We start from the raw sequence: 18,385 nt of genomic DNA on the forward strand, positions 1-18,385 counted from the left end.
CTTAATTCTCTAGACATTGTTCCTCTATACAGTGTACATGCACTAGCATATATGATAAGGCAGGTTTGTTGTCTGATAACAGATTAACATATGATGTTTTCAAAGGATCATCCCTTTTGGTGCTTTTCCATGACATACGATTGGCTTAGACTGGCCGAAGAGATACATTCACCATGTGGCTCAGTTGAAACAATAATTTATAATTTAATATTTCTATACAATTCTTATATGTTTGAAACTGTTATAATTAATTTTTGCTGCTCTTATCAGTAATACAATATTCATGCTATGACCTAGTTAGTTACAATAATACTTGACATTATAATGTGATTTTGTGAATAATAAATAATTTTAACAAAAATATATACATTTTATTTTTCTATTTGAAATTCTTGGTCCTTTATTAATAGTTCTTAATTTTGGAAATAATGTTATAGTTTGCATGAAAACCTGACATGACATTTTATAATATTGAATCAGTTAGCTGTGTTTGAGCTGCTACAAAACATCTGATCGATAGTAAACAAAAGTGTAACCTCCAAAAATTCAATGAGCAATTCATAAACGATTCGTACTCAATTTGCAAAATAATTATAATTTTATTGAATAATTCTCTGGAAAAAATGTGTAGTACAGTACAGTACTCTTATCTGATACTCAGCTGTTGATAAGGAATCCTTATTGCTCGGGTGCTAACTATTTGTTTGGCAGATCTTTCATTCTATAAGGGTAATTACAATTTTCCCAGCTAATTCTCTCCTTTCATGAGATTTATTCAAAAGTTTCATCACACAAAAGCCCCCAGGATATTTTAAATAGGTTATTGGAAGACGAGTTGAAACAATGACTATTTCAAAAATCCGATATTGTGATGAATACACCATTTCATCTCCTTACTTCCTTACTTCCGCAAGCAATCTCCTGCGACTGCGCCTGCTTAGGTGAATAAGGGAATAGGTTATGTTGTAGGTGGTTGTAGTAATCACAATAATGCACTCACATAATCATGCATAAGTGAATAGGTTATGTTGTAGTAATCACAATGTTGTGGTTCAGTGCGAGATTCTTTGTATAAATTAATGTTTTCAATATAATTCTTTGTATATATAAATGTTTTAAATTTTTACTATTATTTCATCCTTCTTCCTACTATTACGAATGAATATTCTCATTAAAATTATTTTACCACTCAAAGTCGTTGTCACGTAAAACTTTCACCTGTATACCGACTTTACAGGCAGCCATGCAATTTTTTTGTCATTCATTTTTTCAGGAACAATAATTTAAGGAATCAGTGGAAGTGAATTCACAGACAATTGCTTACCTATTGAATTATTTGACTTCATAAATTTATTAATTCAGGACATTTAAATTTCTCAACTCAGTTATTGGTAGAAATCAAACTATTCAAGTTACATTCATCTGTATTTAAATTATATATTAACTTACATTTAAACCATTACACATTAAGTTACTATTTATTTCAGTTACAGTCTTTTACTTTTCATAAACTGATACACACTCCTTTAGCCTAAATTCAAATTCAAAGTTAAACATAATCATCAGTGACTATTCACATTGTCACAAAGAATCTAAGACTTAAAAAATCATTTAAACCATTACACATTAAGTTACTATTTATTTCAGTTACAGTCTTTTACTTTTCATGAACTGATACACACCCCTTAGCCTAAATTTAAATTCAAAGTTAAACATAATATTATCAGTGACTATTCACATTGTTACAAAGAAACTAAGACTTAAAAAATCCTTTAAACCCTTACACATTACTATTAATTTCAGTTACAGAGTCTTTTACTTTTCATAAACTGATACACACCCCTTAAATTCAAAGACAACTTTTCTATCAACCTCTTTAAAGACAGGTTCAGGTAAAATAGCTAAAATTTGATCAAAATTAATGATACTGACATCATTGTCCTTGACAATAAACTGAGTAGATATTTCATCAAACCTCCTGTACCCTGCAACGCGTATCTCTCCATCATCATCATCTTTATCTTGAATACAGCATACATACTTGTAGTGGGTTGTATTCCTGGAACCTCCAATAAAATCTACCAAAATAAATGTTCCCGGTGTCAATTTTATCCAACTTGGCTCTTCATATTCCACTTCAATAGTGTTCTCTCTCATAACTGATATTTTTAGAGCCTCAAGGTCATCGTCTGAAATGTCTTTAGTTATTTCATCTTCCTTTTTCTTTGACTTCTGATTTTTGCTATCAAAATCAAGTTTTCTTTTCAAATTTTGTTTTTTCGTTTCACCTTTATTTTTAATTTTTTGGAGCTTCTTTTCTTCCTTGATTTTATTCTCAAGTTCCTTTTTATCTTCGGTTTCTTTAACTTTAGCAAGTACCTCCTCTGTCGTCAGAACTTCCCCATAACGTTCAGGTTTCAACCTTGGGATTTTACGATCTTTTTTTACTAAAGGATTTGCATGAGTTTGTTCAGCAATCCGATGGGTTTTGATCATAGATGTTGTAAATATTTCTATTATGCCTGTAGGTGTGTTAGGAGTAACTCTTTTATTTTGTTGTGGTGTCTTTTTCGGGGTTTCCGACACATTAGGTATATTTGTTTCAGTAGGCCTGTCCACAATATGTTCTTGGACAGGTGTTAAATCCTGATTGGTAGGGGTTGGTTGAATACTCTGATTGGGCTGCATGGGAACTAAGGCTCTGCTTCTTTTGTAATTTGCAAGATCCTGGGGGTTAAAGGCACTTTCAGGGAATTTACAAGCATTGACTGGAAATAATCCAGTAGAGGTAAAGCCTGAAACAATGTTTTTACTTATCATTGCTTCTTTCCACACTTCACCAATAAGGGTGGCAAACTCTGACTTAGAAATTCGACAGTTCCCTTGCTTCTCAATCTGTTTTTTCCCAAAACTAATTAATTTTCTTTCCCAACAGTTTTTTACCGGCCCAAAAACACATTTATCCAGTGGCTGTATTTTATCTGTAAGATGACTTGGCATCTTTATGAGTTCGATTTTGTTTTCCATTGCCGTTTTGATTATTCTATAACTAATATGACTCGCATGACCATCATACAGCAAAATGGCTTTCTGATCAGGGCAGTTTTTACTGACCCTCAGGCTTGTAACATGGTGCACAAACCCATTGCAAAACCATTCAAAGAACTGAGGTTCCTCCATCCACCCATTGCTTGATGCTGAGTATAAAGTTCCAGGATATGGATTGGGGGAAACCCACCTAGCCTGGACAGAGACACCTTTGTACACGATGAATGGGGGCAAATATCCCCCATCAGCTGATACTGTAGCTAATACCGTGATAGACTCTCTCCCTGATCCACCTACAACCCTTGTAAGAGGAGTGCCTCTTTCCCCAATGGCTCTTACTCTCATTGGATCGGTGTTGAAACCACTCTCATCACAATTAAAAATGAAACATGACTGTTCTTGTGTGGTAATTCCACACTTATTAACAGTTTCATTCAATTCTGAGTAGAAATCATAAATTATATCAGGTTTTCTAGCATCTTTCCTATTTTTCTGCAAGAGTTCCGGTTTTTTAAAAGACAAACTTGGGTGGCGATGTAAAAACCCATAGTACCAATCATTTCCTGGTACTCCGTCTTTGAAAGGTGATTTAATGTCATTTACTTTAATATATTGTGCCACTATGTTTACAATATCCTGTTTATCACAGGGGTAACCCATACGGGCTCTTGCCTTGATGCAGTTTACCAGATCATGTTCTTCTTGTGCAGAAAGAACGGTTGGCCGACCTGCTCCTATTTTATCCAGGGAATTCCTCCTACCTTTAATTCTGTTGAATATGACACTTTTGGGAACACCATATCTTTCCTGTGCTTCATTGTAGGTGCAGTTTTTATTTTCCACGTCTCGAACAGCTCTCAAGACATCTTCTGCAGTGTAGCTTGGCCCAGGTTTTTTCTTTACGTAAGTTCTCGGCATCTGAAAATTAAAATATTTGTTTAGAATTCACTTTGGAAAAATGTAGCTAGTAGCCTATCTGTAAAAAAATAATATCACTGATCAGTTATGAACCAAAAAAAGAGAAGCAGTAGGCAACTGATTTTAATAATTTATTACTAAAACGATTGCCACAAACAATACATAGGAATAAAAAAATACCTGAATGGCATAACTAGGCTAGTACATTTCAGCAGGGCTATGGAAAACTGAAAAAAAATAGTTTTAGTAGGGTTTGTAATCTGCTACTCTCGATGATAAATAAATTAAATTGTTAAAAAATACTTATTTAAATCGTTCACAATTACCCCAAAACTGGATTCACAATTACCCCTAAGTGATATTTTTGTGGGGTAATTGTGAATGGCCTTGAGCTCATCCACCCTTTTGAGTATTCACACGAGAATGAAGTGAATCTACAACTTAATTGCACTAGTATTTCTCTAATATTGTAGACACTTGAAAAAATCTTACCTTTCTGAAAGAAGTTAGACTGACTTCAGACGTCTGCAAAACTGGTATTCACAATTTTTGTAAGATGAAAAGTTGAGCTGCAAACTATAACCTAAAAGACAGGTCTGGAGTCCAGAGAAAGACAGAGGTTATGGAGGGAAGATGAAAGCATGGTTTGATGCTAGTGTTGCCAACCTTACTGCTTTAGAACATGAAATTTCCCTAGCAACACTAGAAGCACTATAATGATAAATGTACCTTGTCATTTCCAGAAACTAAGGTGTTCTCCTGATTCTCATAATAGACTGCTTCGCCAGTTTGAGACAGCTTTTCATGCCGACCTGTACTTCTGTGGATTCCACTCTGCTCAGAAAAGCATTGAGTCAGCTCATTATCTGCACTAGTGTGTGTGCCTTTCTCTTACCTGGATCCATTGGAAATCAGCATAAATATATCTGTGTCATTCAATATTTTTTATGTAATTATTGTCATTCACATAGTATTATTGAATTTTACTATTTCTGTATTTTTTCATGATAGAGATTTAGAGTCAATTGCCAGTATTGTTACTCATATTCTATTAATCTGAATTTTCACCACAATTTTATTGATCTACTTGAGATTTTTTGCTATCAATAGTAATTTTATTGCATTTTTTGAATTTTGTAAAATCAACCATGAATGATCAAGCTGATCCTATTGCCAAAGTGGCAAACATTCAATCAATTGAAGATCCTGCTCAACCAATTCAAGTTGCTCAAGCGCCTCACCTTAGACCTTTGAATGTTATTGATGGTCAACTTGACCTCATCCTTAATGATTGCAATCTATGTGAAGTACAAAATCAATATGGCTATTTGCTATTGAACATCTAAAAAATGAAGTAACTTATATCAAAGAGAGGTATCATGCATGTCTTGAAAGAGTAGAATCTTTGAATATTGAATTGGATTTTAATTTAACTGATACTATTCATACTAAATTCACTAATCTTTTTTCAAGAATATCTTCTGTCATGCGTTACTTTGAATGTGAGAACAACTTACTTTCTAATGCCCAAAATTCTAATGCGCACACAACCTGTGATGCACCAAGCCTTCAGCGCTCATCTCCCTGATATTCCACTTCCTACTTTTGATGGAAGTTTTGACCAATGGTTGAATTTCAAATCGACCTTCACTAGTTTGATCATTAATAATAAGTTGTTAGACAATACCCTCGGGTACCATTACCTCCGTCAAGTCCTGTCAGGTGAAGCTCTCAATCGAATTGCAAACTCTCCTTCTGGGAATTTTTCTGTAGCTTGGGACTTACTTACACAACGGTATGATAATTCATTGCTTATCACTGAAACCCACATCTCTGCTATTTTGAACCTGCCCAAATTGGATAGCCACTCAGCGCAATCCTGGCATATCTTCATAGATAATCAAAAAACTAACATTTCTGCCCTCGAAAATTTGTCACTTGATATTCCTGTCAAAGATCTAATTTTCATGTCAGTTACTGTCTCATGTATTGACACCTCCACCATTAGGGATTGGGAGCGTTTTGTTTCTACTATAAAACAATTGAATATTCCTCATCTTTGGGATTTTCTTGAATTGCAACATAAGGTTTCTCATGCTGTCTCATTCCCTAATAACAATGCCTCTCAAATCAATTTGCACAACAATGTCTCTAATCAACCTTCTGCTGTTAAGCCCCCCATACAATCTAAATTTGGAAATGCTAATTTCAATTCAAATTCGAATCAACCCACCATGTTCAATAGGTCTACCAGCTGTTTATTTTGTCAGAGTACAACACATAATTTTTTCAACTGTAACATATTTAAGAATATTCCAACTTCAGAATGCGCTCAAGCTGTCTGTCAGAAGCGACTTTGTTTCAACTGCTTACATCCATGGTCCACTTCACATCGTGGTAGCTGCCATACTTGCCAGAAAGCTCATCATTTGATGCTTCATGGAGCCCAATTGCCAAATCGAGTAGCTAACTGCACCTACACTGCCAACTATGTGCATAACAGACTTACCACTCTGTCGCCACCTAGTCAAAGGGAACAATACTGAGAGTACAACGATCTTTATTATACTCAGCCACCAGTCAACTATGCTGAGACTTCACATCACAGTCAGCAGACTTCGCCGCATCCAGTGCATCATGAATTCAGTGCTCCTGTTAGCCAAGTCTTGTCCAGGGCACAATGTGTGCCTATGTTGCCGACATCCATTGCACCTTCCAGGTCAATGTATTACAATGCTGTCGACGATTCTCCTGCACCATCGATTAAGTCACAGTCTTTGCGTTCTGAATCTACAAGTTTCAACAGGTCAGTTGCATCCAGCACTCAACTTGCGCCTGCCCAGCAGTCATGTCAACCACCAACTCCAACTCCTAGTAACCAGATTGTCAGTAATTTGAATTGTGCCAATCAAGGTAGTATTCAAAATCCTCCTCGTGCATGTATCATGCCCACAGTTCTACTTACTGTCTTCATTATGGATGGTGAAGCTGTTCCTTGTCGTGCCTTGTTGGATAGTGGATCTGACAGTTGTTTTGTTTTGCACAATCTTGCGCTTCGTTTGCAATTGCCATCAACCTGTTCTGGTAGTATTGTGCATACCGTTTCTGGCAGCAATTCTACTCTCATGGATGTTTCATCTTTGAATATTTTTTCTACAGATCGCACTTGGTCTTGTTCTATTAAATGTATCATAACTGAGAAAATCACGCCTAGCATCCACTGCCAGGACTTGATATTGAAAAATTTAACATTCCATCTAATTTGAAACTTGCTGATCCATCTTTCTGTCAACTTACTGGTGTTGATATTTTGTTGAGTGTAGACATTTATGCATCAATTATGGTTCCAGGTCAATTAATGTTGTCTAATAATTGTGTCTTGCAGAACACATGTTTAGGTTGGGTAGCTTGGGGTTCCATTCCTGCCTGCAATTTTGTCGCTACTGAAGAACCTATTTCAATCTTTGCCACTAATAGTGACATCTCTACAGCAAAATCAAATACAGTAAAAAAGAAAAGATGGTCTAAGGAATATCTTGTCACCTTACAAAAAAAGAACAAATAGACTTCAGAATCTCTGAGCATCACTGTTGACACCATTGTACTAATGAAGGATATGAATACACCCCCTGCCTCCTGGAAACGTGTTAGAGTCATTGATGTACACCCAGGTTGTGATCAAAAAGTTAGAGTTGTTACTGTCCAGACTAGTCATGGTAGATTCATACGTGCCATTTTGAGCATTGCTCCCCTACCCAAATTTGAGGATTGATTTTGTTGGTCCTTTGTCCAGCACTCTGCATTTTCTTTTGTGTATTTACTAGTTATCATATTGTCTAATAGTTGTTGCTTGTCATTGCAACACTCGCTTTGTATTGTTGTTCATCTCATATTGTCTTTATATTGCAGTTTTTGTCATATTCTGCAATTATTCGAGCCATTTTGCATTGGTTCTGTGTCATTTCTATTTTCAATACCTCAATCGGCCTTTGGTGGGTACAATCGATAGACACTTCCATTCTTCACTTCCCAAGAAATTTGCCTGCTCAGGCATCACTTTTTCATTTTCTTCAAATATGTAGCAATTTTATCTTTTCACCTAAAATTAATGTTTTTAAGTGTTCTCCAAGTTCTCCTATTCATTATGTGCAAATAAGTTTCTCTGTGGGATTTTTTCTGTTCAAGATTTTTTCTGTTCAAAATTTCTTCGTCGTTCCTAAAGCTAACCTATTAGTGCTGCGTCACCTTGTGTTCAACTTTAAAAATGCAGAACTAATTTTCCACAAACTTCATCTTCAAAATTCAAATGTTTCCTGCCGTCATAAATTATTATGAACACTAAAAAAATTGTATTCGTGACTATTTTAATGTAAGTTCAATTTTTTCTCTCTTGGCACTTTGTCTGATTGGTTTGGTTACAAGTCACAGTGACTTGAAGGCCACAATACTTCTCTCTGCATCAGGACACCGTGTCTGCCACATTCAGCATCAGGATTGAAGATCTGCCGCTCTACTATTTCAAAGATTCTAGATCTTGTGGGTATATACTAACCCAGTTCAATTCACAACCAATCTCAGAAAAGTAGCCTTGCTGCCAAACTCAAGTTTTCATAAACTCTATTCTTGCCCCTGTGCAATTTCTGTGTGCATCCAGTGATCTGGCTTATCAAATGTGTTCAGAACTTTCTGTTTCAAATTGTTTTCAACTGTATCAATTCAATTCAAATTATTTTCACAATTGTGATGGAGACATTTCTAGTTTGTGCTAACTGCAACCACTACCTCACATTTTGCATATGTTCTGAACTCTGGCACCGTGCCATTCCATCTACAATTACAAATACTGTGTGTTGGTCCACCCTGGATTCTGTGTATCCACTCTGAGGTCATTCATCAGTCTTCGGTGCTCTTCTCTTCGGTCGATGGAGCTCATCTCTTCGGTCGTCGGAGTTCTGCTCCATCAGTCTTTGGTGTCCTTCTCATTGGTCTCCCCTTCTCTCACTGATTGCATCCAAGGTGCCCTGCTGCCTGCCCAGGTCCAAGTCACTGGTGTGTGTCTCATGTGCCCTCCCGGGAACAAGTTAGATGGCCTGACTTGCAACAATTGTTTATCAGATGAATTTTTGTCACTTTCAATATTTTTAGATTTATTCTTTGGCCCATTTTACACAGAGGTATTTCTAATATTCATATTTTAATTCTGTTTATAATTGCTACTTATTTGTTACATTGAAACTTCTACTTACACTTTTTTTATGAGTCTCTTTCTCCTTTTACCACAACATTGGAAGTCTGTTGTGCAACAATTTTGCCACTTCAAGTATTTGAAGTCACATTTTAGTAATTCTGTATATGTATGATTCTAGGAATTTTCAACGTTTTTCACATTAATTATCAATCATATGAAATCAGACAGTATAGCTGTCTTTGCTCTGTTCTACACATTAGCCAAGTTGCTTCTGGTGTACTCTCACGTCATACGAAGTATTGTTATGATTTGTTGAGATTTATTCTGAATTTATTGATGATCCATGGTTGATTGTAATCATCAATATTGTGTAATATTCCTACCCTTTTTGTCATTAATTTTTTCAGGAAAAATAATTTAAGGAATCAGTGAAAGTGTATTTAGAAAAATCATTATCACAGGTATCAACTTAGAACTATTACATTTTTTAGGTTACAGTTACATTTCTTTTCAAACATTCTAGCTTCCAGAGTTAATTACAATTTGTATAACAGTTGTAATTTCAATTTGGCACTTAGTTGGGTCTGTGGTGTAAGAACTAGACAAGTGTTAGTTCTTTTATCAAATTCTGTTTCTCACACCATACAGTCCATTCAAGTTAGGTTGGCTTTACGACCCAACCTGCCACGAGACTCATCATATTGCTTTCCGAAAAAAATTAGGGTACCCCAATTTCTTAATTTCTATGCGTTTCAAGGTCCCCTGAGTCCAAAAAAATGGTTTTTGGGTATTGGTCTGTATGTGTGTGTGTGTATATATATATATAATATATATATATATATATATATATATGAGTGTATGTGCGTCTGTGTACACGATATCTCATCTCCCAATTAACGGAATGACTTGAAATTTGGAACTTAAGGTCCTTACACTATAAGGATCCGACACAAAAACAGGGTTTTTCGCGATTTTCTCGAAAACGGCTCCAACGATTTCTATTAAAGTTATACTTAGAATAGTCATCGATAAGCTCTATCAACTGCCACAAGTCCTATATCAGAAAAATTTCAGGAGCTCCGCCCCATCTATGCAAAGTTTGATTTTAGATTCTCAATTATCAGGCTTCAGATACAATTTAAACAAAAAATTTTGTGTGGAAAAGATTGAGCATGAGAATCTCTACAATTAATGTTCAGTAACATTTTCACCTAAAATTGAAAATAAGCTCGAAATTCGAGAGAATGTGATTATCCAATTATTGCAAACTGTTGGCAACTGTTGATTCTATTAAATGATTCACTATGAGAGATAGCAAACCTCGTGTGTCTCCAGCGTTATTGCCCTGTCACCAGCTCGCTCAAATCTTTGAATAGTAGACTTGAGATGCGCGGGAACACTTGCGTCAGGTGATCAATTTTCATAACGGCAAGGAAAGTTGTGTGAGTGCGCCACACCAGATTTTTCTGAGAGTGGCGGCTTTCAGTGCATGCGGAACTCCGGCGACCCGAATTTTATAAGTATAGATTACATGACACAAGACAAACCTACAGTAACTATATTACTAATAAAGTTACTGTAGACAAACCTATTGATATTGATAGATCATAAGTAAATACTAAAGTTGCCAATTTAGATAGAAATTGAATTGAGTTACATGTTAGTTTACACCCAAATTTTCATCCCTAAGCTTTTGGTTTGAAGCTAAGATAAAAGAAAGAAATCATATAATGGTAGTCAATAATCAAAGTGATTGAATAAACTCTATCCAGATTTATGCAAAATTCACATTGAAATGATCCCACTTTAATATTTATGATAGTAAAGTTTAGGAAATGAGAAATCAGCCACAATAAATGTTATACTAACTATTATGAATGGACTCTTATGTATGAATGGACTTCCATGGAAGAAAGAATCAGTGGCTTGGCTGCTTTTACTCTTTTGGAAAGTGAAACGAAAAGTAAGTGACATGCTATGCCAAAAAATCCAGAATAAGCAAGAGATCCATGGATATACCAGTCATCAAATTCCGAATCAACTCAATTTTAAATTTAATCTTCAATTGTATCAAGCAAAAACAAAAATAGCATGATCACTGCTAATTTGATTACTGTAAATGGAAAATATTAATTACCAATGAATAAAGTCGAGGTCGACTCTTAAGCCCGCCCAATATTCTACAAAATTCGCTGCAATTAGACTACTATTCTACAGAGCATTTCCAACACATCAATTAATTATTCGAATGATTTGAATCAATAATTTTCATGCCAAGTTGTAGCCTAATCTCAAAAACGTTTATAACAATTTTGGTAGGATTTAGATTATAAATGTTCCACAAAAATAATTTTATCTTTCATTTTCTGTAGCGAAGCACGGGTGCACTGCTAGTATAGTATCAAATTTCACTAGTAGGCCTATAGGTCCTACTTAAAATGATTGCTGGCTCTCAGAACACCTACCTATAATGAAATTCACTTTTGATTATCAGCATTTCTTATTAATAAAATCAATATTCATCATAACATCTACATGTGATGTAGAAACCAGTTTAAAGTGAATCTCACTATAAATCGAAAAGGTTTGAAATCTATTTCAATTTTGATCCTTTTTTTAATAAAATTGGTAGGGTATTATCATAGAGAAACAATAGCATAAGTTTTACACTATTGTTTCTCTATGGTATTATTGAATTGATACCGTAATCTACCAGAAACCTGTTTCATGAAAACTCATGGGAACTGAAGAAAATAATTATACAAAAACGTACACATTCATAAATTCAATCAATTTTTACTATCGTACAACAAAAACACAATATCAAGTCTCTCCCATACGAGAGTAGTATAGTATAAGTAAGTATAGTATACACGCGTTTTTTTTACTTCTAGGACTTGAAACAAAAATTACTATCGTAATCAGAAAAATATACTATTTAATCTTAATTGGAAATCACATTTTCATAAGTATGTAATATTATGTAAATACAGTATTTACACTCTTAAACCAGCAGAGTTTCTTCCAAATGCAAATAATTTTTAATTATTACAAACCATCTGGGATTATCAGTAGGTACAGGTTATTACAGTAGAATATCCAAAGAACTTCCAAGCTGCAGAAACCGATTTATGTATAAAAATTTTATTCTATTTAATAGAAAAAGTTACTATATAAACATAAGTGTGGAAATGCTTTGTCACATAGGAACAAAATGAACTTAAGGGAATAGAATAGGATAGAATATGTTAATCCACCAATAAATACATTTCAATGTACATTAGGTGTCGTCAATAATAATATCCTATAAAACTAAACTGAGCCAATTCATACACATATAATCATCACTCAAAATAAGTATTTATTACATCGACGGGCAAATTGAATGATTCTTTCACATTATATAATGGGTGTTCTGTTAGCAGCTTTTCAACTCGTGTTTTATAACGGGCTTGATTCATATTTCACACACTAACAGGCAGCTTATTGAATGCCTTGATTGATAATATTCTATAATGGCCTTGAAGTTTTTTTAGCCTGACAAAAGAAACATTCAGATGACATGCTTGTCTGGTGAAATGCCTGTGTATCTCAGACGTACATTCAAGAACATCCAGACCCTGACTAGGAGTTGCTTGACGTACAGGCTGAACACAGTCTTAACCTCCATCGAGACAAATATTGGACGACAATGAGCGAGGTAGTCAGCATTGGCCATAAGCTACTACTTTTTCCTGAAGAAGCAGCACCCTACTAGTACTGGCTGCTCCGCCCCATAGGATAAGCCCATATTGAATCAAACTCTGGAAAAACCCGAAGTAGGACGTCCTCAAATATTGCTGAGGATCAAGAGTTTTCAGACGTCTTATAAGAAAAACCACTCTACTGAGCCGACCACATACAGTAACCAGTCAATGTGGCATGTCCATGTTAGTTTTGTAACGAGAACAATACCAAGTAGCGTAGCTGAGGTGATTTCATCTTTTATATTTTTGAAATTAAAAATAATTGACTTGGCTTTTTCTCGATTCAATAAGAAGTAGTTTGCCTGAAACCAAGAAGAAATGTCGTTTTGAGCACCAGCCATAACGACATTTCTTCTTGCACTACTTCGATCTGCACTTCCTAATGGAATGATTTGGGCTTCAGTGTGTGGGCTGGAAGGAACAAGACACATCCATTGAAGGGATTGAGTGAGAACAGTAGTGGAGGAGAGTTGAATAAGTTTTAAATAAATTTCTTTGAAATCTTATGAGCACTGAAAAACGTCTATTCATGGTGCAAAATCATCTATTATGGAATGATTTATTTGTTATATTAGGGTAACTATAGTATTTGTGGTATGAAAAATGTTAATAATATGTAACATGTAATGTTAATAATATGTAACATGAAATGTTAATAATATGTGTATGCCTTTATTGGTGGTGAGAACCTGACGGAAGCTCCTCCTCGCCTGAGTATATTATTATTCTAGCCGTCAATGGGCCTCACGACTGTTATATATCAGCAGAGACCAACTATTAAACGTGTCCATCCGATAACACGGGAGTGAAGTGGCTGATAACTCTAAAGCTGTTAATGCTGTGTGAGTAACAGTATAATTTAACAGGTACCGGTACAGATAAGTTACGTTAGTAACTTGTACCACATAGCCTATTAACAGCTCCATCTGCGGTTGTACATTCATGAAATAAATCTATTCAAACGTCCTATATTAATGTTTCTGCTACCATTGAACTTATACAGTAATCCATAAAGCTTACCTCCTAACCAAAGTAGTCTCTCCAATGACTTCTCCCTACACTATCTTAGCATCTCATTTCCAATGGTATGTTTTCACTTTTTAAGTTGTAACCATAGTAAGAAATAATATATTGCTGTCCTTGGAGAATGAACTAACAATGACTAATGGCCATGCTTACTGGAATACACATATAAATAATTTCATAAGTGATTTGAAAAATCGACATTAATATACTCGATACACTACATCAAGTACAATCTATTATTTATTTTATTATTCAAATTAATACATTCAACTTACTGAAAAATAGAATCTACATTTAAAAGTGGGTAGCACACCTCCACTTTAACATATTTATGTAAGTATCTTTATGTTAAAGATGGAGAAAGTTATACCAAACTAGCTCCCTATCAAGATAGAAGGAAGAAAAGTTGTGAAAAGATGCAAAAACGTTATCTGCCTTGCACCATTATAAGTCACTATTAATAATGACTTATAATGGAAGGGGTAGATAAACTATCCATAATAATTCATGATTTGCTGACTGATTGTAGCACTTATCTATAATAATCAGGAGACATCTAAAATATTTTTTTCTGAATTACAGTATTTAGAGCTATAATCATGACTCTAGAACAATAATCTCTTTTCTAGTAACGTTTTTGTATAATTATTTTCGGTGCTCACTGATCAGTACAGAATACGGTACTTGCTAATTATACCTCAGCACCTATCATGTGTAATTACCTATCATTAGCCAAAAATATGAAGGGAGAAAAGAGATTATTGTTATTGTTTCAGCCAGTAAGATTATTGGGGATGAAGTCTGGAAGTATTATTCGAACTTTGAAGCTCAGGCAGAAGGTGTGTATGCCTAGAAAGCAGTTTATAAGGATTATTTGCTAGCTTAATCCTTTTTTTACAATCTGTCTTGTATTTTCAGCTTTACGTAGATAATATTTATTTATTTATTTACATTACAATATGAAGGCACCAGGAAGAGATACTTCCAATAATAGCCCTCTTGACACAACCAAAAATTATAATTCTAATACATTAATAGTATAATATAATATAGTATAAGCCTAATCTAAAATAGAAAATTCACTAAATTAAAGAAAGATAGGAACTACAATAAATTTGTCATACTAAAATTGATGATGAAATATATTTGAACTCATATCACGGTAGGGATGTTTCATAGACCGTTGACCGTGAGAATATAGACCACAAACCCGGTATTGTTTCAATTTTCTATAAAAATATTACATTCTTAGAATGAAAGTGCTGTACAACAACATACATATATTAAATATTCTACAAAGAATGACTCTATATAGGTTACAGTACAACTGGATACTAGACCTACGTATATCTGTTATACTACTTTACTCAGCAACAAACAGCTTTTACTATCAATGGAAAAATAGTTTTATGTGTGCTTTATATTGTTATTTGTTATATTATCAGTTGTAGGCCTAATGTTGTTCTACTTCCTCAATATTTTAAAAATTACTTTTAGAGAAATAGAACTGAAACCTAGAATTATATTATATATTTATATGAATGAATTTAATATTGTAGATATCCAGGATAATTTAGATCTATTTTAATACGTGATAGCTTTACAAAAAATTCGATCCAAAACGCATAGTTTAATACTAATTGAATTGAAACTTCAATAACTGCTTTTTTCATAGCTTCTACCAAAATTTGGTATTCTATACAAAAGAAAGTCCTCCACTTCGTATAATAAAAGTCCACAGAATGATAGTAGCTTAATGCTAGAAAGCTTTATGATATTGAAATTTCTAATTTGAGCTTTTACTTTATATTTCATTCTTTTGCCTTCATCCATTTCATTTCTAAACTTTTCTCCTAGATTCAAAAAAAATGGGATTGGTAAGTTAATAATATATTATTAAAAAATATTCTCACTTCGCAGATATAGGTACCGGTCCTTAAAGTCAAATGTTAATAATCTGAGAAAATATTGAAGAATCGAGTCAATCTCACAGAGAAAACAATATGGTAAGTTAATATGATTGTAGTAATCATAAGAATGTTTTCTATAGAAATAGAAATTGCTTTACTGACATAGGACACTATTCAAAAATAAATGCATGGTCAACGTCATCCTAAAAAATTCAAGCATACAAATACAGTTTTGAAGAAAAACAACACAATTCTACAGAACAAAGTCAGTTGAAATACCAATATTTATCACATAAATACAAAAAACAATTTCATTTAATTCTGCCACTGTTAAAATACATTCTTACTGCAGAATAAATTCAACAGTTTATTTGAAACCCATACAAGAAAGGCTTTTAATAGGTAATGACAATAAATTAATAATTTTACTCCTGTAAAAAATCAAGCTTTTTGAGATCGTGCATACTTCAGGTTGGTATTCAGTTCTTTTGTCATTTCTATGCCTCGTGTTATGATCATAGACTTCAGTGTTAGTAGCCAACTCTCCTTTATAGGCCTAATGATGCAATATACATTCGTTTAGAGAAGCAGACCAATCACATAGACGGATGGCAGAATCAACATAGTTAAAGCTTTTTGAAAAAAGAAACTCAAATTTATTTGAATATTAGACTGAGACACAACATAGAAATGTATAATAAATAATGAATTTAAAATAATGACGAAATTAATGTGAATAATGATTCATTTTCCACATGGATAATGAATTTTTTTATCAGTCAATGCTACTATATGAGACTTATATAGCTGCTCATTTCTCTGTTAAAAAGCCTTGAAACTATTTGGAAGAGACCGCAACTCCAATCATTTTTGTTACTAACAAACTAGAATAGACCTACCTACTGTATACTAGAATTTGCAAATGTGAGCCTGTAATTAAGCACAATCGATAACAGTCACATAGGCTATATAGATCATGTTATACCGTAGGTAATTTAATATCATTTACAATAGTCCAGTCACTATATAAATTGGTGTTTGCAGTATTTATATTGTAATACAGTATATATTTGTCAATATTGAATTGTAACTTTTGACATAATGCTCAGATTCCATCGTACTACACTTCATTCTTCTCGGCTCGTCAAGGCGGTCCAATATCATGCATCAATATCATTTGACCGAATTCGGTCGAAAAAATTAAAATTTATTGCTGAGAAATTTAAGTCCATATTTCAATACATAAAAAATGGACAATTTCTACATTCAAAGCTGCATATCTTATGAAATAGTTCTGATAAAATTTCTAAATCTAGTGGGAATGTGAAACTTTTTCCCCTTTTCCCACTCCAATAAATAATACTTTCGATTCCAATACCATTTGAGAGTTATACCGGTAGTACGAAGATTTAAAAAAATACATTTTTCGTGATTTTACTGTTAATCAAGAAAACTTTCTAAAACGAGTCTGATACATCATAGAAACTCAAGATTAATTCCAAATTGTAGATAAATTAATCCTCTACGACCTCAGTTGCCTAATTCCATCTTGAATCACCTTTCCCTATCATAGCTAGAGCTGCCAAAACCGTTAATATGAGAAAAATATCTACAATTTCCTATTTTTTTTCAACAATCGAATCATACTTCACGAACATATTTTTCCATAAAACGTTTATAGAAAATGAAATACAAGATTCTATTATACATTTCAAAATCAATTAATTTTTTTATAATAACGGGTTACCGAGATACATATAATAGCTTTGAATATTGGCCATTTTTTGTGTATTGGAATATGCGGGCTTAAGTACACTCAACAATAGATTTTCCATTTTCGACCGAATTTGATCTATGATGCATGATTTTGAACCGCCTTGACGAGCCGAGTAGAATGAAGTGTTGTACGATGAAATGTGAGCATATTGTGTCAAAAGTTATAAGTGTTTGAAAATTTGATCCTTGAGGTCTCCTTAGTCCTTATGCGCGCATCTCCTCTAGGAAATACTGAAATGAAGTGCATCTAACAGGTGATTCTCGAAGAACATAATCTCATAAGCTTATATCATTGTGCGAAATATCAATGTGAGGACAAAGTAGTTGGTGATGATGGTTGAAGCTGAAAATTAGGTGTTTTTCACAATTCAAGGAGCATTGTTATCAGGTGTACCTGAAAATCTATAGTGATAGAGCGCTCTACCTGATCTCAGATTGTACAGCACAAAAATACGCCCACAGGGATCTTGAATTACCTATGGTAAAAAATAGGTATACATCTAAATGGTAACAATCGGAAGATATTGTTTAGTCTGAGCGCAAATGTCATTCCGTGGTCATTTTTGAGTACCAGCCGTGGAAGATGTCTCAATTTCCTCGTTAGATCTAGCATACTAAGGATCGTGATGATGATAAGTAGAAATCACAGGCAAACATCTCGAAAACAAGATGGCCGCCAAAATATTTAGGGTTTTGCTATGTAGCTTGCATTTAAATAACCGTTCAAGATATTCAACCGTTTTTTGAACGAAAATATTTTAATAATCTTCCTC

At 34.0% G+C, this 18,385-nt stretch overlaps 1 protein-coding gene across 2 annotated transcripts; it reads right to left on the bottom strand.

The window, feature by feature from the left end:
- Positions 1-1,476: 1,476 nt before the first annotated feature.
- Positions 1,477-3,488, bottom strand: LOC120352824. Of its 2 annotated transcripts, none has more exons than XM_039435107.1 (2): positions 1,705-3,488; positions 1,477-1,601 (listed from the first exon to the last, which is right to left on the bottom strand). In XM_039435107.1, exon 1 carries the CDS (start codon positions 3,391-3,393, stop codon positions 1,816-1,818), a length of 1,578 nt encoding a protein of 525 aa, XP_039291041.1. In that variant the 5' UTR covers positions 3,394-3,488; the 3' UTR covers positions 1,477-1,601; positions 1,705-1,815. The 2 variants fall into 2 exon arrangements, with proteins under 2 accessions (XP_039291041.1, XP_039291040.1); XM_039435106.1 differs by having other exon boundaries at positions 1,480-1,604; positions 1,708-3,488.
- Between the last annotated feature and the right edge of the window lie 14,897 nt (positions 3,489-18,385).

The sequence above is a fragment of the Nilaparvata lugens genome, chromosome 8, assembly GCF_014356525.2.
Source record: "Nilaparvata lugens isolate BPH chromosome 8, ASM1435652v1, whole genome shotgun sequence".
In the NCBI taxonomy this organism is placed as follows: Eukaryota; Metazoa; Arthropoda; class Insecta; order Hemiptera; family Delphacidae; genus Nilaparvata; species Nilaparvata lugens.

Coding starts and splice junctions, on each gene's coding strand:
- LOC120352824 (XM_039435107.1), bottom strand. CDS start 3,393: ATGAGAGTAAGAGCCATTGGGGAAAGAGGCACTCCTCTTACAAGGGTT.